This window comes from Malaclemys terrapin, chromosome 12 (genome assembly GCF_027887155.1).
Source record: "Malaclemys terrapin pileata isolate rMalTer1 chromosome 12, rMalTer1.hap1, whole genome shotgun sequence".
In the NCBI taxonomy this organism is placed as follows: Eukaryota; Metazoa; Chordata; order Testudines; family Emydidae; genus Malaclemys; species Malaclemys terrapin.
The window spans coordinates 42,006,542-42,030,817 of record NC_071516.1 but is presented as its reverse complement, the minus strand read 5'-3'; the positions used below and the strand labels follow the sequence as shown (position 1 = coordinate 42,030,817).

General features: G+C 52.0%; 1 protein-coding gene and 1 pseudogene across 1 annotated transcript; one reads left to right on the top strand and one right to left on the bottom strand.

Moving 5' to 3' along the window:
* Positions 1-388: 388 nt before the first annotated feature.
* TTC5 (tetratricopeptide repeat domain 5) lies at positions 389-8,874 on the top strand. Its single transcript, XM_054045611.1, has 10 exons — positions 389-477; positions 3,699-3,831; positions 4,157-4,368; positions 4,699-4,849; positions 5,327-5,418; positions 5,527-5,583; positions 6,024-6,170; positions 6,255-6,469; positions 6,859-7,003; positions 7,833-8,874. Exons 1-10 carry the CDS (start codon positions 427-429, stop codon positions 7,950-7,952), a joined length of 1,323 nt encoding a protein of 440 aa, XP_053901586.1. The 5' UTR covers positions 389-426; the 3' UTR covers positions 7,953-8,874.
* A 5,771-nt stretch (positions 8,875-14,645) lies between these two features.
* On the bottom strand, positions 14,646-15,565 carry LOC128846051 (olfactory receptor 11G2-like; annotated as a pseudogene).
* Between the last annotated feature and the right edge of the window lie 8,711 nt (positions 15,566-24,276).

The window sequence follows — 24,276 nt, the reverse complement described above, 5'->3', positions numbered from 1 at the left end:
GGGGGGTGTTGCAAGGGAGGGCAGTGTAGAGGCTGTGAGAGTGTGTGTGTGTAAGGGGGGTGTTGCAAGGGAGGGCAGTGTAGAGGCTGTGAGAGAGTGTGTGTGTGTGGAAGGGGGGTGTTGCAAGGGAGGGCAGTGTAGAGGCTGTGAGAGAGTGTGTGTGTGTGTGTGTGTGGAAGGGGGTGTTGCAAGAGAGAGCAGTGTAGAGGCTGTGAGAGTGTGTGTGTGTGGAAGGGGGGTGTTGCAAGGGAGGGGCTGCGTGTGTGTTGGGGGACGGGAGGGGAGGGGAGGGGAGGGGAGGGGGCCGAGCGAGCGCTGCTGTGCAGCATTTCCCCGCCAGCCCCGTAGATGTCCCTGCTCTGTCCGCAGCCCAGTCAGGAGCGCGCGCTCAGGCCGAGGCGGAGGAAGGGGCGGAGCTCGGCGATCATGGCTGAGGAGGGAGGAGAAGGAAACCACCAGGCCATGCAAACCCTGCAGGTACCGGAGGGGCTGCTGCGTGGCCAGGGGGGCGAACTCTGCGTCTGCCGGCTCCTGCGGGCTGTGAGACACACACCGATCCCCCGATCCACACACAGAGCAATGCACAGACACACCGATCCACACCCCCCGTACACACACACACACACACACAGCAATGCACAGACACACCGATCCACACACCCCCGCACACACACACACACACACAGAGCAATGCACAGACACACCGATCCACACCCCCCGTACACACACACACACACACAGCAATGCACAGACACACCGATCCACACACCCCGCACACACACACACACACACAGCAATGCACAGACACACCGATCCACACACCCCGCACACACACACACACACACACAGCAATGCACAGACACACCGATCCACACACCCCCGCACACACACACACACACACACACACACACACACACACACACACAGCAATGCACAGACACACCGATCCACACACCCCCGTACACACACACACACACACACAGAGCAATGCACAGACACACCGATCCACACACCCCCGTACACACACACACACACACACACAGCAATGCACAGACACACCGATCCACACACCCCCGCACACACACACACACACACAGCAATGCACAGACACACCGATCCACACACCCCCGCACACACACACACACACACAGAGCAATGCACAGACACACCGATCCACACACCCCCGCACACACACACACACACAGAGCAATGCACAGACACACCGATCCACACACCCCCGCACACACACACACACAGCAATGCACAGACACACCGATCCACACACCCCCGTACACACACACACACACACAGAGCAATGCACAGACACACCGATCCACACACCCCCGTACACACACACACACACACACAGCAATGCACAGACACACCGATCCACACACCCCCGTACACACACACACACACACACACAGAGCAATGCACAGACACACCGATCCACACACCCCCGTACACACACACACACACAGCAATGCACAGACACACCGATACACATACACACACCGATCCACACACCCCCGCACACACACACACACAGCAATGCACAGACACACCGATCCACACACCCCCGCACACACACACACACAGCAATGCACAGACACACCGATCCACACACCCCCGTACACACACACACACACACAGAGCAATGCACAGACACACCGATCCACACACCCCCCTACACACACACACACACAGCAATGCACAGACACACCGATACACATACACACACCGATCCCCATCCCCGATACGCGCACACACAGAAATGCACAGACACACCGATCCACACACCCCCGCACACACCCCCGCACACACACACAGAGCAATGCACAGACACACCGATACACATACACACACCGATCCCCGCCCCCCGATACGCGCACACACAGAAATGCACACGCATACCGACGCACACAAAGCAGTGCGCACATACGCACACCAATCCATACACACACACACACACGAGAAAAGCACAGATACACATCAGTGCCTGCACACAGCGATGCACACACACACACCAGTGCACACTGATCCCTGCACACACACGATGCACCCACACAATGACACACACCCGCACTGATCACTCTGCATCCACACCAATACACACACTGATCCGTGCACAAACACACAGAGAGATGCGCACACACACACACAAACCCTTGTGTTACATGGGCCTTGCCCTGTATCTCCCTTACACTGCCGTCTGCCTTTGCAATCCCTGTGTCTGAATTAACCTCTCCCTTTCGCCATATATTTTTCCCTGCACCCTCTCTCTGAGCATCTGGGTGGGTTTAGCCATTTTTATTTTGCTATTTAAAGCCCCCAGCCCAAGATGGGTGCAAATAACAGGCCTGTAATGGGAAACAGCCTGTAAAATGCCCTGGGATGTAACATTTGTACACTGCCTTTATTAACTGTGAACTGGGTTTGTCATTAAAATCATTAGTAGAGGGAGGGATCTGACTGTGTTGGGGTCTCTGAGATTTTGGGCAGTAAGAGGCTGTCTGGGGCACTAGACTTGGGTCCCATTTCCACTTTCACCATTGAGCTTGGGGAAGTCACTTCTCCTTCTGTGCCTCACTTTCCCTGTCTATAAAATGGGGATAATGGTCATTCCTTTGCCTGTTTAGACAGGGGAGCTTTTCAGAGCAGGATCAGTCTCCCACTGTGTCTGTGCAGTGCCCAGCACAATAGGGGGTCTCTTTCGCGGTCTGTGCAGTGCCTGGCACAATGGGGCCCTGATTTTGGTCGGGATCTCTGCAGTGTCGGGCACAATGGGGGCCCTGATCTCGGTCGGGGTCTGTGCCGCACCCGGCACAATGGGGCCCTGATCTCGGTCGAGGTCTGTGCAGCGCCAGGCACGATGTGCGCCCTGACGTTGGACAAGCACTAGCATAAGACATATTATTAATAATAACAGTGGTGAAAGCCATGAGAGGCTGCAGTGTGCAAGGCCTGTACGTCAGGTGGTAGGGCTCATATCTACAGATTGATCCTCTGGGTACCTAGAATGACATCTAAGTGTGATCATGGCCTCGCTGGGTACCGCACAGACCCCTAATAAGATCGGGGTCCTGTTGTGCCAAGTGCTGCCCAGACCCTGACTGAAGTGAGGGCCCCTTGTGCCGGATGCTGCACAGACCCACAGTGAGACAGTGCCTCCCTGAAGAACTTGTCATCTAAAATTGATGAGATCAGAACTGCGTATTGGTTTGGGAAGCCCAGTTCCCATTAATTAACTCTCTGGAGCTGGGATGTTGTTTTGTTCTGTGTTTGTACAACATCTAGCGCAGAGGGGCCCTGGGCCATGACTGGGGCTCCTAGGCACTATGGTAATACATATAATAATGGGAACTGATTTCCAAATTCCTTAGCCAGCTTTGAAAATCCCAACCGAGGCACAAAGAGATTCAGTTACATGGATTTGCAAATGAGCCAGGAGCCCAATTGGCTTTCACTGTCATTTGGGGGCCTCATTCCTTTAAAATTCCTAGCCTAATGACTTACCTGAGATTACTGGTATAGTCTCTGGTAAAGCTGGGCTTTGAACCCAGGTTTCTTGAGTGTTAGTCCAGTGCCTTAACCGCTAGGCTACATGCCCCCTTAGGTAGCTGCTGCTAGGGTGTAGTTTACCGATGTGATCGTTCCCACCCCTGCCCCTTTCACTCACCTGTCCCTCATCCTCACAGGAATTGGTCGATGGCCTGTACTATTTCCGGGATCATTACTTTGAAAGCCATGGTGTGGAGGATGCTGGGAGAAAGCAGCAGGACATTCTGGAGGAAATGGAGAAAACGCTACAGCAGATGGGCGAGATAGATGGTAACCGGGTATAAGAGGGAAATGCACCCCCTGCCCTAGAGGGGAAAACCTGGCATCCCATTCCCCATGAGCTAGCCAGACCTAGGGTCCCTTGGGACTGGATTGGAGCTGCCACTCCCTAGAAGGGAAAGGCCCCATGCCCCATTCCTCACCCCCCAAGACATCCAGTCCCAAACCCTGGGGCTGGGTTGGAGCTGGCGACCCTAGAGGGGAAAGGGACCAGTGTCCCATTTCTCACCTCCTGAGCCAGCCAGCCCGCTGCCCTGGGACTGGAGGAGATTTGTGCCACAGGCTATGCCCTCCCTTTGCGCCTCTGTCTCTCCAGGCTGTTCCCAGGGCCGGGCTTGGGCGCTGATGCTGAAGGGGAAGGCTCTGAACGTTACACCCGACTACAACCCCAAGGCTGAGGAACTGCTGGCCAAGGCTGTGAAGCTGGACCCGGAGCTGGTGGAGGCCTGGAACCAGCTGGGCGAGGCCTACTGGAAAAAGGGCGACATCACAGCAGCCCACACCTGCTTCTCTGGGGCCCTGGGGCACGTGAGTCCCACCCCCAGGCATCCCGGTGGGCTGGTGTGGCCAATCCTGGGGGTAGAGAGGGGAGAGACCTGGCTGCCCGTTGAGGGGCTGGGTAGCTGGGGCCAAGGGGCCGATCGGGGTGGGGGTGGGGGGAGGAGGGGAGCTGGGCTGAGGGCCTGATCCCGGGAAGTGGAGACAGGGCTGGCTGGGCCGAGGGGCCGATTCAGGGGAGGGGAGGGAAGGGAAGGGAAGGGGAGACACAGCTGGCTGATCTGAGGGCAGAGGAGTCGTGGGTGGGGAGGCGGGAAGCTGGGCTGAGTGTTGACCATGGTTCCTTGTCTCCCCCCGTAGCGGAAGAACAAAGTCTCGCTGCAGAATCTGTCCATGGTGCTGCGGCAGCTGCGAGCCGAGAGCACAGAGCAGCATGCCCAGAATGTCATGGACAGTGTCCGGCAGGCCAAGCTGGCTGTCCAGATGGACATGCGAGATGGCCGCTCGTGGTGTGAGTGACAGCCCCTTTCCCTCCCCCACGCACCGCTCCTGCCCACTCCCTGCTTCAAGGGACACTGGGACCCAACATGGCACCAGCTGGGAGGGGCTCAGGCTTCTCAGTATGCTCTGCAACTTCCTGCCCTTCACCTGACTTGTGGGGAGGATAATATACCCCAGCGATATCCCTACATTCAACCCTCCATTCTCAGTTATGTCCCACCATCCCTCCATCCTCAGCTATATCCATCCCTCCATCCATTCAACCCTCAATCCTCAATGTACCGCCATCCCTCCATCCTCAGCTGTAGCCATCCATTCCCCTCAGCTATATCCCTCCACCCATCCATCCTCAGCTATAGCCATCCTGCTACCCATCCATCAATCCTCTATTCTCAGCTATATGCCTCCAACCAGCCAGCTGTTCATCTTCTTTGACGTCCTCTGTCCATGTGGTCTCCTTGCTAACCTCTGTGTCTCTCTGCCGCAGATATCCTGGGAAATGCCTACCTCTCGCTGTTCTTCAACACAGGCCAGAACCCCAGTATCTCCCAGCAGGCCCTAAGTGCCTATGGCCAGGCGGTAGGTACTGCCCTGTCTTCTACTGGTTGCACGGGAGCCTTGTGCTGCAGGGAGCAGGGCAGAAGGCTCAATGGGGGCGCTCAGATGTTGATTTCCTTTCCAAACTAGGAAAAGGTGGATCCTACAGCATCCTGTAACCCGGACCTGCATCTCAACAGAGCTACGGTGAGAAGGTGGGAGGGAGGGGAGTGGAAGGTGTGACTGAAAGGTGTTGGGGGCTCAGGAGGGGCACTCTCTCCTGGCAGGCAGTGCCAGCATCAGTGCCCCAGTGTGGTTTTAGGGGGCTCTGTGTCCCTGTGTCTGCTGCCCCCTGCTGGATGGAATGAGCCCTATACTTTCTGGTCTAACCACTAGACCTCTCTCCCCTCCCAGAGCCAGGAATTGAACCCAGGAATACCAATTCCCTGCACACACTGCTCTAACCCAGTGGGCTTCCCCCTACTTCCCTCACACCTTGAGCCAGGAATGAAAACCAGGAGTCCTGGCTCCAAGCCCCCTCACTCTAACCCACTAGACCCGCTCAGGCCTGCAGTAGAACCCAGGAGTCCCGGTGCCAAGCCTTACTGCTGTAACCGTAGCGCTATGCTGTGTTTCTCTTGGGTCAGCTGCATAAATATGAGGAGAATTACACAGAGGCCCTGGAGGGGTTTTCCCGTGCAGCAGCCCTTGACCCAGCCTGGCCTGAACCCCGGCTGCGCCAGCAGCAGCTTCTGGATTTCCTGGAGCGACTCACCAGCCTCCTGGAGAACAAGGTAGAGCATCTCCCCTGCTCCCTGCCTGGCTTACAGGGAGACATGTCTCAGTCAGTGACCCTGCCCTCCTTCCTCCCCCTGCAGGGCAAAGTGAAGGTTAAGAAGCTGCAGAGCATGCTGGGAAGCCTGCGCTCATCCCAGCTGGGCCCCTGTGGGGATGGGCAGTACCAGGGGTCCTCAGGCCAGAAGGTGGCACTGGAGCATCGGCTCCTGAGCGCCCTGCAGCCGGGTGTCAACACTGGAGCCGTAGTGCTCGGCAGGGTGGTCTTCAGCCTCACCACGGACGAGAAGGTGCCCTTGTGAGTACCACCTGACCATCCATCCATCTTTAGTGCTTTCTGTTGATGTTGCCTATCCTCCTGCTGTCTATCTGTCAGTCCCGAGCTATGTCCTCCATCCATCCTGCTGTCCATCTGTCTGTCCTAAGTTCTGTCCATCCGTCCAGCCTGCTGTCCATCTGTCTGTCCTAAGTTCTGTCCATCCATCCAGCCTGCTGTCCATCTGTCTGTCCTGAGCTCTGTCCATCCACCCATGTTTCCTCAGTTCTGTACACCCATCCAACCATTCTCATAGCCATCCATGTGGCCTTCCATCCATCCATCCATCTATGCATCCTCAGTACCATCCATCTGTCCCCTCACCTCCTGTCCCATCACCTTACTCACATTCTCGCCTGGTTTTCTGGCAGCACGTTCGGCCTGGCTGACTCCAAGGGCCCCTGTTTTGCTGTCACTGTCTATAACATGGTCCAGAGCTGGGGTGTGCTCATCGGCGACTCAGTGGCCATCCCTGAGCCGCACCTCCGGCATCACCACGTCCAGCACCAAGGCAAGGTGAGTGTGGCCTGGTCCTCCTTGCCCCAGGCTTAGTGCTGGAGTGATTCCTAGGCCTGGCCCTGCAGGAGGAGGGATATGGGATGTCACCAGAGACAGGTTGATACAGGACTGTAGCCCTTCGTCAGTTTAAGGGTTAATCCCCACCCTTTCCTCATGCCCCTCCCTCCACCTGTTGTTTCTTCCCACCCCCAGTGCTGTGGTGGCAGGAGGCATGAATGAACTTGACACTTCCTGTCTGCTACTTGCATCACTTCCTATATGAGTTGTTAGAGCTCAGTTACAGGGCCACAGATGCCAGAGTGATGGGGCCTTTCCCACAGCAGCTGGGGGCAATGTGTCTTTCCCAGCCCCCTTGTTATGGGGTAGAGGTGGAAGTGCCTTTAAATTGGGGGAGGATGGTTGCAATTCTCTACCCCAATATTCACCCCGACGTCCAGGGAAGCAGAAGCCCACTAGCTGCCCAGCAGGGAAAGAGTTAATTTTGACACTGTTGCTGGGAGACTGGGCACCTCCTCCCTCACTAGAGCACATCTCAGTCTTCTGCAGGAAGGCGGGAGAACAACACACTGGCTCTTCAGGTTTTTACAGCTGCCTAGGGGATTTGGGCTCCTGACATCTGTTAAATTTGGGCACCCAAATCCCTTAGGCGGGTTTAAAAACCTCAGCACATGAAATGAAAATCACCATCAGTAGGCGTTAACAGTGGAATTTGCCCTGCCTCATAGATGGGTGGGGAAATTTCAACCCATGATGTGCAAACAGTCAGTAGTAGCATTCAGAGCTAACCTCCTTCTGACTGACTTCTTTGTCTCCACGGTACTCCCAGAGCTTCTCCTTCCCTGGGATCCGTGTGGAGACCCCACTCCTGCTGGTGGTGAACGGCAAGACGCAGGGACCTGGCACCCAGGCGGCAGCTACTGTGGCATACCGAGCGCAGAGCGAATGATGCCATGGGGAGGGAATGTGCAAAGATAGCTCCTTGCCCTCGGATGCTGCTGCTGGAGGGGTTGGACTTGTCCTTCTGTCTGCTGCCCCCTGGTGGATCCCATGAGTATAATGGTTTGGAGAGGCTTGAGGGGCCGGCAGCGGATTTACAACTGGGTATTGAGGCAAAGGATGGGGTCTGAGAATGGGGTGATCCCTGCCCCCTACAAAGAGGGACAGAGGTCCCTCTTTTCCCATTCTCTCTCCACTCAACATGATCCTCTTTCCCATGGCAATGACCTCTACCCAGGCTCTGCCCCGATATCCCAATAAACCACTCCAATGGGCTGATCCCAGGTGTGAAGAAATTGCACTGAGACTAGGAGATCCCTACCAAGCCCACCAATGCCTCCTCCCTCTGCATCTGTGCCCTGCTCTTTCTCCTCTCCTTTTCCACACTCCCCCTTCCTGTCTCCTTCCCATGGACTGGAATCACTGGCCCCAACCCCCCTCGGTTTGTGTGGCTTATGATGTGGGGACATTCAAAGGTGATTAAGGGGTGTTGTAGGTGCCTAGTCCCTGTGGGTTTGGGGGTTGGACTTCTTTAGAGCTCTTTCACAGTGGGTCTGGCTCGGGGCCCTGCTCTCTGTGTGTACAGAGCAGGTCTGGCCCGAGGCCCTGCTCTCCATGTGTACAGAGCGGGTATGGTCTGGGGCTCCGCTCTCTGTGTGTGTACAGAGCGGGTCTGGCCTGGGGCCCTGCTCTCTGTGTGTACAGAGCGGGTCTGGCCTGGGGCCCTGCTCTCTGTGTGTACAGAGCGGGTCTGGCCTGGGGCTCCGCTCTCTGTGTGTACAGAGCGGGTCTGGCCTGGGGCCCTGCTCTCTCTGTGTGTACAGAGCGGGTCTGGCCCGGGGCCCTGCTCTCTCTCTGTGTACAGAGCGGGTCTGGCCCGGGGCCCTGCTCTCTCTGTGTGTACAGAGCGGGTCTGGCCCGGGGCCCTGCTCTCTCTGTGTGTACAGAGCGGGTCTGGCCCGGGGCCCTGCTCTCTCTGTGTGTACAGAGCGGGTCTGGTCCGGGGCCCTGCTCTCTCTGTGTGTACAGAGCGGGTCTGGCCTGGGGCTCCGCTCTCTGTGTGTGTACAGAGCGGGTCTGGCCTGGGGCCCTGCTCTCTGTGTGTACAGAGCGGGTCTGGCCCGGGGCCCTGCTCTCTCTCTGTGTACAGAGCGGGTCTGGCCCGGGGCCCTGCTCTCTCTGTGTGTACAGAGCGGGTCTGGCCCGGGGCCCTGCTCTCTCTGTGTGTACAGAGCGGGTCTGGCCCGGGGCCCTGCTCTCTCTGTGTGTACAGAGCGGGTCTGGTCCGGGGCCCTGCTCTCTCTGTGTGTACAGAGCGGGTCTGGCCCGGGGCCCTGCTCTCTCTGTGTGTACAGAGCGGGTCTGGCCTGGGGCCCTGCTCTCTGTGTGTACAGAGCGGGTCTGGCCTGGGGCCCTGCTCTCTCCGTGTGTACAGAGCGGGTCTGGCCCGGGGCTCCGCTCTCTCTGTGTGTACAGAGCAGGTCTGGCCCGAGGCCCTGCTCTCCATGTGTACAGAGCGGGTCTGGCCTGGGGCCCTGCTCTCTCTGTGTGTACAGAGCGGGTCTGGCCTGGGGCCCTGCTCTCTGTGTGTGTACAGAACAGGTCTGGCCCGGGGCCCTGCTCTCTCTGTGTGTACAGAGCGGGTCTGGCCTGGGGCCCTGCTCTCTCTGTGTGTACAGAGCGGGTCTGGCCTGGGGCCCTGCTCTCTCCGTGTGTACAGAGCGGGTCTGGCCCGGGGCCCTGCTCTCTCTGTGTGTACAGAGCAGGTCTGGCCTGGGGCCCTGCTCTCTCCGTGTGTACAGAGCGGGTCTGGCCTGGGGCCCTGCTCTCTGTGTGTACAGAGCTGGTCTGGCCCGGGGCCCTGCTCTCTCTGTGTGTACAGAGCGGGTCTGGCCCGGGGCCCTGCTCTCTCTGTGTGTACAGAGCGGGTCTGGCCCGGGGCCCTGCTCTCTCTGTGTGTACAGAGCAGGTCTGGCCCGGGGCCCTGCTCTCTCTGTGTGTACAGAGCGGGTCTGGCCTGGGGCCCTGCTCTCTCTGTGTGTACAGAGCGGGTCTGGCCCGGGGCCCTGCTCTGTGTGTGTGTACAGAGCGGGTCTGGCCTGGGGCCCTGCTCTCTCCGTGTGTACAGAGCGGGTCTGGCCTGGGGCCCTGCTCTCTGTGTGTACAGAGCTGGTCTGGCCTGAGGCCCTGCTCTCTAGGTGTACAGAGTGGTGGTATATTTATTTTGGAAGGTTCATTTTGTTTTATAATTTTATATGTTTAAAGGTTTGTTTTTTTTCTTTTGTAATGAATAAAATCGGTTATCGATGAGGTTCATGGTCGGTGAGTCGTGTCAGTCCATCCATCCCCGTACACAACCACCTCTCTGTCTGTCTCTGTTTGATGTTCACGATGTATCGATTATTTCTCTCGGGAAGGTAAATGGAGATGCAGCCCTGGTCAGCTCTGACTCTGAGCAGCTGCTCAGGCCCCCGGAACTAAGGCAGCCCCATAGTGCAGAGGGAAAACTACTCAGATAGAAGAGGTGACTCGGGCAGATCCACAGAGAGTTTATACAGTGAGTAGACACCAGTGGCTGGCCCATGTCAGTCGACTCAGGCTCCTGGGACTCAGGCTGTGGGGCTGTTTCACTGCTGTGTAGATGTCAGGGCTCTAGGACCCTGCGAAGTTGGAGGGTCCTAGCTATCTAGTTGCTGTGCAGGCATACCCTTATATCCTCCAAATCCCCCTCAGTTGCTGCCTAACCTGGTGGGTCCCTAAATTGCTGTCAGTGGGCCTGCACCAGTCCCCTCAGTCCTGACCCCTTGCTCAGTCTAAGCCCTGGAGGAGGAGGGAACGCTCTTGCATACTCTAGAGCAACGGTTCTCAACCTTTTTTCATTGGTGGGCTCCTAAAAAGTTTCGAATGGCAATGCAGACCCCTTTGGAAATTTCGAGTGGCAGCATGGAGCCCCTTGGAAATCTGTCGTCTGTACATATAGCTGGATTCTGGTCAGTCTGTTTTCAGTCTGTCTTTCATGGACCCTGGAGATATAATCCGTAGGCCCCCCCAGCACCGGGTGAGAACCATTTCTCTGGAGCTCTGTGGTTGGAGCACTTACCTAGGATGGGGGAGACCCCAGTTGAGATCCTCACTCTAGGGTCCTGCCTGCTGGGCGATTGGGGGGTGGGGGGCGCATTCTGATCTGGGTCTTTTCGAAGCCTCCTATGGGTGTCAAATAACCAAGCAGCCGCGAGCTGGTGGGACTGACTCTATAGGCCAGTGGTCAGGGCACCCAGCCGGGAGGGGGAAAGTCAGGCTCAAGTCCCTGAGTCAAGGACTGCATCATACAAAGTGGAACAGCAGAGACCAAGAGCCAGCTCTGCTGCACAGTCCAGCCCCCCTGCACGGTGGGAGACCTGCAGACAAATATCCTGGAAGTTCCCCCTTAGTGGGCCAGCCCCAAGGATCCACCCAGCTCCAGAGGGCCAGGCTTCCCCGTCTCAGCCTGGGGGCGCCAGTGATCCCTGTCTCTTTCTGGGGTTCCTTGGCTGGGCCAAACTCCTGGGGGAGGCTTGTTTCATCCCTGCAGGGCGCAGTGTCCTCAGGCCGGATCTGCAGCAATACCAGGCAGCCTTTTCAACCCAAGGGGACCCTTTATCAGTCCTCTGGCTGCAGGCCACCAGGCTTTGGGTTGATAGGAGGGAGGCAGGCTTGGGTTACAGTTCCTGTTGGTGAGAGCCGGGCCTGTCCATGCCCTGCTCCCCCACACCCCATTCTGCTCTCTTTGGCCCTCAGTCCCCAGCACACAAGTTACCTGGGTGAGCCCAGCTCTCATTGACCCAGTCACCTGCCCCCTCCATGTCTTTGTCCTCTGGACACAGCCACCAACACGTTTAGTTGGCTCTGCAGCTAGGGGTTCGTCTTGGGTCCCTGAGGTTCCCCGCGTCTCTCTAGGGTCTTCCATCCCAATGCGTTCGTTCCAGTCCAGAAGGTCCTAGTGGCTCTGTGAATACCTGGCCTGGTCTGTCATGGCCCAGGGAGAGATCTAATTCCTTCCCCCAGGGGGCAAGCGCCGCCAAGGGGATCAGCACAGAGCCTTACAGATGGTTCGTAAAAGGATTTAGGCAAATTCAGAGGTTCGTACTAGGTTCCTGCCTCCTGCAGAGGGGTCCCAGTTGTGATAGGCACCTGCGACCCTTTGAAGGTTCGGGCTTTGGCCCCATTCCTCTCCTCGGCATTTCCCTTTGGTTAGTTTTGGTGGCTCTGGGCTGTAGATACCTGTCTATCCCCATGTGTGGTCTATGAAGCCTGGCCACCTACCTAGGGGCTCTGGATTGCAATGGGCAGCAGGAACCTAAATGTTAGGTGCTGCACCACTGGGTGTAAGTTCCCTGTGTGGATCTAGCCCCTTATTTCTCCAGACATGGGAGGGAGCCTGGTAACAACAGGGGTGGGGCACGCAGGAATGACAACAGGGACAAGGGAATTTTTCAAGTGATTTCCTCCCCCAGCTCCTCTCCATGGGCTGTCAGGTGCTGGGTTCATCCCTGCTGGAGCTCCCATCTCAGAGGGGGACTGGGAGGCTTCCTGTCCCTCAGGACAGTAGCTGACTGTTCATTTCTGCGCTAGGTCTGTTCTACTGTGCCTGAGTGAGGAGTGTGGTCCCAGGACAGGGGTCTCTCACCCCATCCGCCTTGTGTTGGACCCTGATGAACTAGGCCCCCATTCAGTAGTGACGCCCACCTGCTCTGTGCAGTGGGGCCCAGGTGTAATGAGTGGGCTCGTTCCCAGCAGAGCAGGGGTCCATGTGAACCTGAGACTGAATAGCTCTGCTCATTGCCAGAGACCAGGAGCTGACTGCACCCTGGAGACACAGCTCCCGTCTCCGCCTGGGACTCCCAGTCCTGACTCACCCTGTCCTGACCCACAGCCCCTACCCGTCTCCTAGCACTTGGATGAAACCAGAGGCAATCTCAGCTCAGCTCTTTAATTGGCTCTGCCAGAGGCCCAAATCATCACTACCCAGAGCGAGAAGAGTTAAGACATCAAAACAAGCTAATTACGCCAAGGGATTTGCAGTCTGGTCCATGTGCTTTATTAAGTGGCTCAAACTCCCATGAAAGATAACAGATGGATGCCCCTCAGAGACGGACAGCCTTCTTTAATGCCTAAAATTGATACAGTGGGGGTGTGGGTCTAGTGGTGAGAGGGCTGGACTGGGAGCCAGGACTCGGGGGTTCTTTTACCAGCTCTCAGAGGGCAGTGGGGTCCAGTGGCTTACAGCAGGGAGGGATGGGTAGTCAGCACTCCTGGGATCTATCCATTGTTCTTGGAGAGGAATGGGGAAGTGGGATCCAGTGGGTTAGAGCAGGGTCTGGAAGTCTGGACTCCTGGGTTAGAGTTTAAGGCTACAAGGGACCACCAGATCACCTTGTCTGACCGTTTGTAGATCACAGGCCACCAACACCACCCAGCAGCTGAAATTAGACCAAATTAGGAGAGCCCTCAGGAAGCTAAACTGTTATGTGACACACACAGAGAATAGCAGGGACTGAGGGGCACCAGAGCCCCAGCAATAGCAGAGAAAGGGTTAAGTGAGAGACACCCAGATAACCCTGATGAATGAGCTACATCCCACGCTGCAGAAGAAGGAGCAAAACCCCCAAGGTCACTGCCAATCTGATCTGGGGGGAAATTCCTTCCCCATTCTACACAGAGCAATCAGTTACACCCAGAGTATGTGAGCAAGAACCAGCCAGCCGAGCACCCTAGACAGAGAATGCTGGGTGCCACCTCAGAGCCCTGGTCCACCCGACCCGATGTCCCATCGCCAGCACTGGCCATCCCTGACGCTTTGAGAAAGAGACAACAACCCCTCCCATACAAAAACCCAAACTCAAACCATTTATGTAGCTTGTTGTAAAACTAGGCAAATATTTAGATGAGTTGATGTACCCCCAGAAGACCAGGGGTACACATACCCCTAGTTGAAAACTCCTAGGTTAGATCGGGGTGCTAGGATGCCTGGGTTCTACCCCTGGCTGTGGGAGGCGAGAGGGGTTGAGTGGGTTAGATTTGGGGGTTTGGACTCCTGGGTTCTATCCTTGGCTGTGAGAGGTTAGTGGGGTTGAGTCGGTTAGATTAGGGAGGCGTGGACTCCTGGGTTCTATCCCTGGCTGTGGGAGGGGAGTGCAATCCATAACATACAAGATAGCGTTACCATGAGTTGGGTTCCAGCTGTCAGTCTCTGGACATCACTGGGGCTTCTCTGGACGAACAGCAGTGAAAAGATGGGCAGAACTTTTCCATCTGGCTCTAAGTGTGAGAACACATTAATCCAGATAACCGCCTTGACATAAAGCTGCACAAAACAGGCAGAGATGCGAGCCAGCCTCCCCGCACATACACAGAGTTTGCTCTCCTACCCCCTGCAAACACACACTGAGCAGGGCTCATTTCCTCCAGCAAGGGGGACACGCTTGTGTTCTGGCTGTAGCATCAGACAAGCATTTTTTTATACTACGAGTGACCCCTAAAGGTCATGCAAAATGCTGTGTTTGGAGGGTTGGAGCCAGCACCCCTGGAGGAGAAGGGACCCATATCCCATTGCCCACCCCCATGACCGGCCAGTCCCTGCATGCTGGGGACAGAGCAGAACCCCCTACCGCTTCCCCAGCAGGGTCCTCCTCAGAGCCTCCTTCATCTCCTTGTTCCTCAGGCTGTAGATTAGCGAGATGAGCAGGGGGTGTCCCCACCGCGTAGAAGAGGACTGCCATTTTCCGACTGCCCCCTGAGGCCGCCAGGCTGATGTAGTTGACAAGGCCAAAGCTCCAGAACAGGCCCACAATGGTCAGGTGCGAGGAGCAGGTGGAGAAAGCCTTGTGCCGCCCGGCCCCTGTGGGCAGCTGCAGCACAGCCCTGATGATAAGCCCGTAGGCAGTCAGGGTGAAGACGGCAGTGTCAAGGATGACAAAGGTGGTCAGGGCAAAGCACGCCTGTTCAGTCCGGGGAGCTGGGGTGCAGGAGACAGCCAGCAATGGGGCCGGGTCACAGACAAAATGATCCAGGGTGGAGCCGCAGAAGAAGAGCTGGGAGATGAGGGTGACGGGCATATGAACCACAGGAAGCCAATGAGCCAGCAGGAGGAGGCCATCACCCAGCACCTGTGTGTGGACGTGAGGACGGGATAGCGCAGGGGGTGGCAGATGGCCAGGTACCTATCCAAGGCCATGGCCGAGAGGAACAGGCACTCGGTGGTCCCCATGGAAAAGATGTAGAACTGAAAAAAGCAGGCCTGGAAGGAGTTGAGGACACCGGGGTTTACTAGGTCAGAGAGCATCCGTGGCACCGTGTTCATGACATAGCAGATCTCCATCCAGGAGAAGTTCCCCAGCAGGATGTACATGGGCAGGCATTGGAGGCGTGGGTCCCGCAGCACAGCCCACACGATGCACAGGTTGCCTGCCAGCGTCCCAACATAGGTGCAGGAGAGAAGGAGAGATTTCAGCTCACCTGGCTCAGGGAGGGGAAACCCAGCAGGATGAACTTGATCACTGGGACTGTGTTGTTGGCTGGATTCATCGGGGAGTGGGGTCTAGTGGTTACAGTAGTAGGGACTAGTACGCATACATAGTCAGTCAATCTCTCTCATACATATCTCATCCAAAACTCCACCTCAGAGACCTGGCCCACCTTCCAATGTCCAATCTCCAGCCATGGGCATCGCCTGGTGCTTCATATAAAGCAGATTTAAAAAAAAAAAAAAAGCCACCAAAAACTCCTCTCAGACTACATGGGGTGCGGAGGTTAAAATCCCTTCCTGGCCCCTGCCAATGGCCAGCTAAATCCTGAAGCATGAGTGTTAGGAACGTTGGACGGGAATATCAAGTAGAGTCCTGCAGGAGTCAGTTCTGGGTCCGGTTCTGTTCAATATTTTCATCAATGATTTAGATAATAGCATAGAGAGTACACTTATAAAGTTTGTGGACGATACGAGCTGGAAGGGGTTGCAAGTGCTTCGGAGGACAGAATTAAAATTCAAAATGATCTGGACAAACTGGAGAAATGGTCTGAACTAAATAGGATGAAATTCAATAAGGACAAATGCAAAGTGCTCCACTTAGGGAGGAACAATCAGTGGTACACATACAAAATAGGAAATGACTGCGTAGGAAGGAGTACTGTGGAAAGGGATCTGGGGGTTATAGTGGACCACAAGCTAAATATGAGTCAACAATGTAACAGGGTTGCAAAAAAAGCAAACATAATTCTGAGATGTATTAGCTGGAGTGTTGTAAGCAAGACACAAGAAGCAATTCTACTCCGTGCTGATATGGCCTCAACTGGAGTATTGTGTCCAGTTCTGGGCACCACATTTCAGGAAAGATGTGGACAAATTGGAGAAAGTCCATAGAAGATCAACAAAAACAGTTAAAGGTCTAGAAAACATGAGCTATGAGGGAAGATTGAAAAAATTGGGTTTGTTTAGTCTGGAGAAGAGAAGATGAGAGGGGACATGGTAACAGTTTTCAAGTACACCTCTACCCCGATACAACGCGACCCGATATAACATGAATTCGGATATAACGCAGTAAAGCAGCACTCCGGGGGGGGGGGGGGGGGGGCAGAGGGGGGAGAGGGCTTCATAATCCGGAGGATCAAAGCAAGTTCGATATAACGCGGTTTCACCTATAACGCAGTAAGATTTTTTGACTCCTGAGGACAACGTTATATTGGGGTAGAGGTGTACATAAAATGTTGTTACAAAGAGGAGGGAGATGAATTGTTCTCCTTAACCTCAGAGGATTGGACAAGAAGCAATGGGCTTAAATTGCAGCAAGGGAGGTTTAGTTTGGACATTAGGAAAAACTTCCTAACTATTGGGGTGGTTAAGCACTAGAATAAATTGCCCAGGGAGGTTGTGGAAACTCCATCACTGGAGATTTCTAAGAGCAGGTTGGACAAACATCTCTCAGGGATGGTCTAGATAGTACTTAGTCCTGCTATGAGTGCAGGGGACTGGACTAGATGACCCCTCAAGATCCCTTCAGGTCCTATGATTCTATAGAACATTAACTGGACGTGAACCCCGGGACTGCAGAGCTCTGCCTAGCACCATCACAAGCAGACCCATCATACACTTGCACTCATACATTTCTCTACCTCTCTTAAAACTAATGAAGTTGTGTGCCTCCCTGCCCCACAACTCCGACTGGGAGGCTGTTGCAAAACCTTCCCCCTTTGAATGTTAGAAACCTCCTGCTAATTTCCAGCCTGCACTTGTGCATGGCTGGGTTAGTGGTTGGAGCAGGGAGGGGTGGGCAGCAGAACAGCAGCAGCAGGAAGAATCGAAGCAAGAAGGAAGCTGTGTGTGAAAACCCCCCTGGCTGTGAGATCTCAGCATCCTCTCTCCGCCTCTGCTGTGAAGGGAGCTGGGCAAGAGGGGGTTGATATCTGCTCTTTGAGCTCCTGGGTCCCTCCTGGCACTTGGTCTCTGGGGTGTGTAAGAGCAGCCAGACCTGGATTTGATCCCTGGATGAACTGTGAGCACCCAGGGGAATACCGGGGAGAGTCGCCCCCACCCCACCTTCCACACAGCCCCAACACAAAAACCCCACAAAGATATCCCCTCACACATACCCACCACCCCCACACTGCCCTTCCTCACTCACAGCCTTCCACAGAGCGCCCCCCCAAGCCCTTCCACAATACGCACACTTATAGACCTCCTCACCACATACACAGCCCCACACCCCCACAAACAGGACTTGGTAGGTGTCAATATGAGGCCACATTAAAAGCCCCCAGTGCCAGCCCCTTGGGCACATGGCGAATCCTGATCAGGGGTTGGCATTACTAAGGTAGTGCTCTGTCTGCTAGGAGGTGCTGGTTTCTTTCACTCTCTCCACACACAATGCAGGGTTCATTCCCTCCAGCAGGCAGCAGCAGGGCCACACCCCACCCCTCAGCGCCGAGCAAGCCATCCCCTTGCAATGTTCTTTACTGGCTGCTCCCCTGCTAGCCTTCCCCAGAGCTGGCTGCATCTCAGCAACAGGTAAAACATCTCCATGCAGTGTCACTGCATGGCTGTTACTGAGCTACCCTGCACCAGAGCTGGTTGCATCTCACCTGTGCTGTGTACATGGTGAAAGGGCGAAGGTGCTTTATGAACACAGGCCAAGTGTAGACCTCACACTGAGGGGGGATGATGTGTTTCTCCTTTGCCAAGCCAAGGGAAGAGCAAAACTTTATCGAATCTCCATTGTGTAGGTCCTATACTAAGCCAGCACCTCGTTAATCATTATTATTAATTAACTAGAAGGTTTCACACTTCCCTGCTTCTCTAGGCCAACCTGTTCACCCAGCTGGGCCCTGTCCCCACTCTGGTCAGCTTCCAGCCCCCACTCTGGTCGGGACCCAATGGACGAGGGTGAAAATTGGAAAACTGGAAAAATTCACCATTTAAAATCAGGTTTTTCCAGTTTCTGCCAAAATAAACAGGGTAATCTCCTGGGGGCTGGCTGGATTGGTGGGCAGGGGCCTGGCAGGGGCAGGGGCTGAATGGAATGGGGGTAACAGGCCAGGCTGAAGGGCTGGATGAAGTTCAGGTGACGGGCTGGCGGGAGTGGAGGTGAAGGGGACTGGACTGGGTGGGGTGAGGGGTCTGATTGGAGAGGTTGGGCAGATTGGGGGTGAGGGTTGTGGTTGGGGGGATGATGGATGAAGTGGGGGAGAAGGGTGTGGCTTGTATAGCCAAGCTGGGGTGTATAGACCAGGGAGCTCAGAACATGGTGACTCCTCCCTCCCCCCATGGAGAGGGACTTGGGCACCTGAAGTGGGAGGGCATATACAGGGAGCTCAGAACGGAGCTGTTTCCCTCTAAAGAGAGGGACTAGTGTGGCTGGGATGTGAGGCATAGACAGGGGACCTTAGAATGGGACGATCTCCCTTATCCCATGCTCTTTCTGCTTAGGGTATCCCACCTCCCCTTCCACTCAGCTAGACCCAGATTCTTCCCCCTGGCACCCTGATAAACCAGCCCAATGGGCTGACCCATGTGGGAAGAAATCTCACTGGAATTAGGAGACCTCTGTCAAACCCATCAAGGTCCCCTTCACCTGCACCTCTTCCCTGTTCTGTCACCTCAGGGCAGTAGTGACACGTCCTGCTCTGTGCAGTAGGTCCCATGTGTAATGAATGGGTTGGTTCCCAGCTGAGCAGGGGTCCACATGAACCTGAGACTGAATAGCTCTGCTCATCGCCAGAGACCAAGAGCTGAATGGATCTTGGAGACTCAGCTCCCTTCTCTGCTTGTGGTCCCCCAGTCCTGACCCACAGCCCCCACTCCTGGCATCTGTCCTCAGCTCTCTCAGGAGATGAGATAATTTTTCTTTTTAATTGTCTGGCTCCAACTTTTCAAGCAGGAGCCAGCGGTAACTTCAGCTCAGCTCTTTAATTGGCTTCACCAGTGGCCCAGGTCATCAATACCCAGAGCGAGAAGCGTTCAGACATCAAAACAAGCTAATTCCGCAAAGGGATTTGCAGTCTGGTCTCTGTGATTTATTAAGTAGCTCTAACACCCATGAAAGATACTGGGCAGAGAACCCTCAGAGATGGACAGCCTCTGTTAATGCCAAGAGTTGACACAGCCCAGGCAGTGGGCAAGGCCAGCTCCAGGCACCAGCGGAGGAAGCACATGCCTGGGGTGACACATGCTAAGGAGCAGCATTCCGTCCATTCTTGGGGCGGCACAGTCCGAGGGTTGTTTTTTTGTTTTGTTTTGTTTTGTTTTGTTTTGGCAGTTCGGGCTTTATTTTGCTTGGGGCGGCAAAAATGGTAGAGCCGGCCCTGGCAGTGGATGTGAGCTCTAGTGGTCAGAGAGCTGGACTGGGAGCCAGGACTCATGGGTTCTTTTTCCAGCTCTCAGAGGGCACTTGGGTCTAGTGCAGTTGTTCTCAAACTTTTGTACTGGTGACCCCTTTCACATAGCAAGCCTCTGAATGCGACCCCCCTTACAAATTAAAAATATGTTTAACACTATTATAAATGCAGGAGGCAAAGTGGGGTTTGGAGTGGAGGCTGATAGCTCACAGCCCCCCATGTAATAAACTTATGACCCCCTTAGGGGTCGCAACCCCCATTTGAGAACCCCTGGTCTGGTGGGTTAGAACAATGTGGGAAGTAGGTAGTCAGAGCTCCTGGGTTGTATCCATAGCTCTGGTAGGGGACTGGGATCTAGTGGGTTATACCAGTGGGGTTGGGCATCTGGACACCTGGATTAGAGTTTAAAGCCAGAAGGGACCAGCAAATCACCTAGTCTCAATGTCTGTAGATCTCAGGCCACCAACACTGCCTAGACCAAGGTATTACAAACCTCAGGAGGCTAAACTGTGAGGTGTCACCGATGGAGAATGGCAAGGACTGGCGTGCACCAGTCCCTAAGGCCCCCACAATGGCAGGGAAATGATTAAAGGAGATACACCCAGCTCATCCTGGCAACTGACCTGCATCCACATGCAGCAAATGAATAGGGTGACCAGATGTCCGGATTTTATAGGGACAGTCTCGATTTTTGGGGCTCTTTCTTATGTAGGCACCGATTACCCCTCACCCCCGTCCCGATTTTTCACACTTGCTATCTGGTCACCCTACAAAGGAAGGTGGAAAAACCCAAGGTTACCACCAATCTGAGCTGGGGAAAAATACCTGCCCCACCCCACATACGGTGACCAATTTGTAGCCCATGGGACTGGCTTGCCTTCATTATATTCAGCTGTAATGCAAGGAACCTACAGGCTTGTATCCTGTAAGACATTAGCTTCCGCAAATTAGCAGACGTATAGTCCAGAATAGTTGGCCTGTGACATTTGGCATGGATAAATGGCCTGACAGTTACCCTTAGATTTTGGGGAACTAGGGATAGCTTATTCAATAGCAGGTAAACAGCAACCACAGGAACATGGACGTGATAACTGTCAATCTGTCTGAGGAAGAGGTGACACATAGGATCAAGAGTTAAATGACATTAATATGCTAATCTATAGGATCAGTTCACCCTGATATTAAGAGGGTGAGGAAGTTCGATTTGGGCATAGAAGGCTGAACATTAGCATGAGTATTCATAATGGCGCTCAGGCCCTATAATAGGGCAACCCACCATGCAGATGGGGGAGTGCTTTTCCATCATTTAACCCTTCAGCTCTATTGTTATCTACCATCAATCTTGGGCATTGAGGAACCTGGACCATTCGCATGCCAGGGACAGGGATGGTCCTTTGTCTCTTACCTCCAGGTCCGCAAAGAAAGGTGGAGGTATGCAAATCTAAGAGTATATGCAAAGAATGATACCACAGATACCCCCAATACTATATTTCTCCTATCTGTTTTGTGGCTCAGAGCTTTTCTGGCTTTATTACTGATTTTAATAAAAATCTCTAAGTCTTTGCTTTGACCTACACCTCGATGTTCCCTACAAGATATTGAATTAGCTGATTTTAGATCTGTGTAGCCTGATTCTGGAACAAGAACCCTCTGACCCTCAGTTTATTAATCAGATCAACTGGCAACCAGAACAAGTGTTATGGACTATTGAAAGGATCAGGCAACAAGTTAGACCTTGACCATGTGAGACAGAACTGCCAACCGAGCGCTTGAGAGAGAATTTGGTTTCCACCCTATTCAGTGTCCCTATTCCAGCCATGGCCATCCCAATGCTTCGGAACAAGAAGACAACAATACAAACAACCCCGCTCCCGAATAGATTTTTTTGGGTGGGTGGGAGTCTCTTCCTCACCCCTGCAGGTGAGCAGCTGAAACCCTGAAGTTTTTAGAAACATTAGATGTGAATGACCAGGGACCGTCAGGGCGGCCAAACCTTTCCCCCCATCTAACTAAAGAGTGGTACAGAATTGAATTGAGAGGATTTTGAGATTGGACAGATCCAAAGACGACATCAGATGTGGATTAACCCTAAAGGCTCTGCAGAAGGAAAATCTAGATTGAATATAGAAACAGTTGTATTAAAATAGCAATATGATTAAACTCTGCAAACAATCCTTATATGTAAAATTAATATAGAGAGTCAATTGATAATCATACTATTTATTGATTATTGAATTGTTCATTTATTATTGAGGTAACCCGTAAGAGCCCCAGTCACAGACCAGGGCCTCATTGTGCTAGACACAGAAGCAAAAAAGAGTCCCAAACAATTTACATATTATATTTTCCAGATTAGATTAAAATGTCAGATTAAGAGTTACAGTTTATATTAATGTTGAGACTCGGAATGCAAAATTAATAATTGCGTGCTATGTTAGTTCCTAGATTTGATTAAAATGTAAAACTAATAACTATATTATAATTTTGATTAAAATAAACAAAAAACTACCAAAGATATCAATTCCTATATTTAATTAAAATAAATTAATAACTATATATGCTATCCATGTCTACCTTCAACTTAAATAATAAATGAATAATTATATACTAGAATCATAGAATCATAAAAGATTAGGGTTGGAAGAGACCTCAGGAGGTCATCTAGTCCTCTTTTGATTAAAATAATAAATTAAAAATTAGATATTTTATTCATTCCTACAGTCAGTGAAAATATTTACTTATGAATATTGATGAGTTAGATATTAATATTAAGTGCATGCTGTATTGATTTCTATATTCACATCATATGTTAAATAAATATTTACATATCATTTTAATTTCTAGATTTGATTAAAACCTTGAATTAATAAGTAAACATTGTGATGATTTCCAGATTTGTTAAACATGTTACATTAATAAGTATATAGGATATGAATTCCTATTATGTTCAAAATAATAATGATACAATCTCATTTTTCATTACCACAGTAAATTAGGAATTATATATTACTTTTGTACACATTTGCTTAAAATATTAAATTAATAAATACATTTTCCTGATTTGATTAAAATACTAACTTAATAATGATACATTGTATTCCCCAGATGTGGTTAAAATATTAAGTTAACATGTATATACATTTCTAGATTTGATTAAAATATTCAGTTAGCAATTACATATATTTTTAGATTAGGCTTAAATATGACATTTGTAGTTATATTTTTTTTAACCTCCAGATCCAATTAAAATATTGAGCTAATAATTCTATATCAGACAAATTTCCAGAATCAATTGAATATTGGATTAAGAACAGTATGTTCCCTAATTTTCAGGTTAAAATCAAATATTAAGGTAGTAAATATATATTACATTAATTCATTGATTAGATTGGTAAGATTCAAATAGAGAGAATAGAAATGTTAAATCAATAAAGATATATTTCTGTGTATTTCTAGATTTGATTAAAATAGTCCCACATAAATTCCAGGTCCAGACAAATGCAGAGAAGTATCTGCTCTGATTATCTGAGTGCAGAGAATATACAACAGATCAGAATATTTTTTGAATCAGAATTTTTCTTTTCTTTTCTTTATGAAAGGGGGGGGGGGGGGGGAAGGTCCACCTAAAATGTTTGAAAACATTTTTCTTTCTTTTAAATTTAGATTTATCTATGTATCTAACTATCTATTCTCACAGTTACTTTTTAAAATTTATCTGTGTGTCTGCCTGGTAGTCTGAAATGTAAATCTGCTTTTTGCTGAAGAACGATTGGACAATATAAAAATGTTTACTGGGAGCTCTTAACAATTTAGGCCACAGCAACTAGTATAATTTGAATTGGCTTTTAAACTGGTATAATTAAACCGGTGTATGGACACACTTATTTTGGTCTCAAAGAAGCTAATTTCAGATTAGTTTAAACCTATTCCTAATTGATTTCAACTAAACCAGAATAATCGGGTTTAAACTGAATTAAAGAACATCTACATCACCTTTTGCATTCATTTAACTATATTGGTTTAAATTCACAGCATGCGTTACACTGGTTGAGGCTGAAATGGGTGAGACTGTAAAGTATGGTCTTCCCTGTTTTTATTGGGCCATTACTCGGTGGACTGGGAGATGTTTACTATGAGCATTAACCTGCACTGAAGAGGTGGAGGGGTTCTCATTTTAAAACAGAGTATCTTTCTCCACCATGTTAATTAGGCATTTGAATTAAATGGATGTTGAGATTATTATTATTTATGCACAATATTATCACAACACTAACTTAACCATACAATTGCTCTAAACATGCCTATAAAGCCTAAATTATAAGCAAGTTACTACATCCAAACAATAATAAAACATTTATAAGCATTTGATCAAGTTCCTTACAAACTTGGCTAAATCCAGGAGTGCTTAGACC

Bases quoted from the DNA above. Each gene is read 5' to 3' on its own strand.
- TTC5 (XM_054045611.1), top strand. From the start codon at position 427: ATGGCTGAGGAGGGAGGAGAAGGAAACCACCAGGCCATGCAAACCCTG. The intron at 3,832-4,156 runs GTAACCGGGTAT...CTGTCTCTCCAG, and splicing joins GCAGATGGGCGAGATAGATG to GCTGTTCCCAGGGCCGGGCT. The intron at 6,171-6,254 runs GTAGAGCATCTC...CTCCCCCTGCAG, and splicing joins CCAGCCTCCTGGAGAACAAG to GGCAAAGTGAAGGTTAAGAA.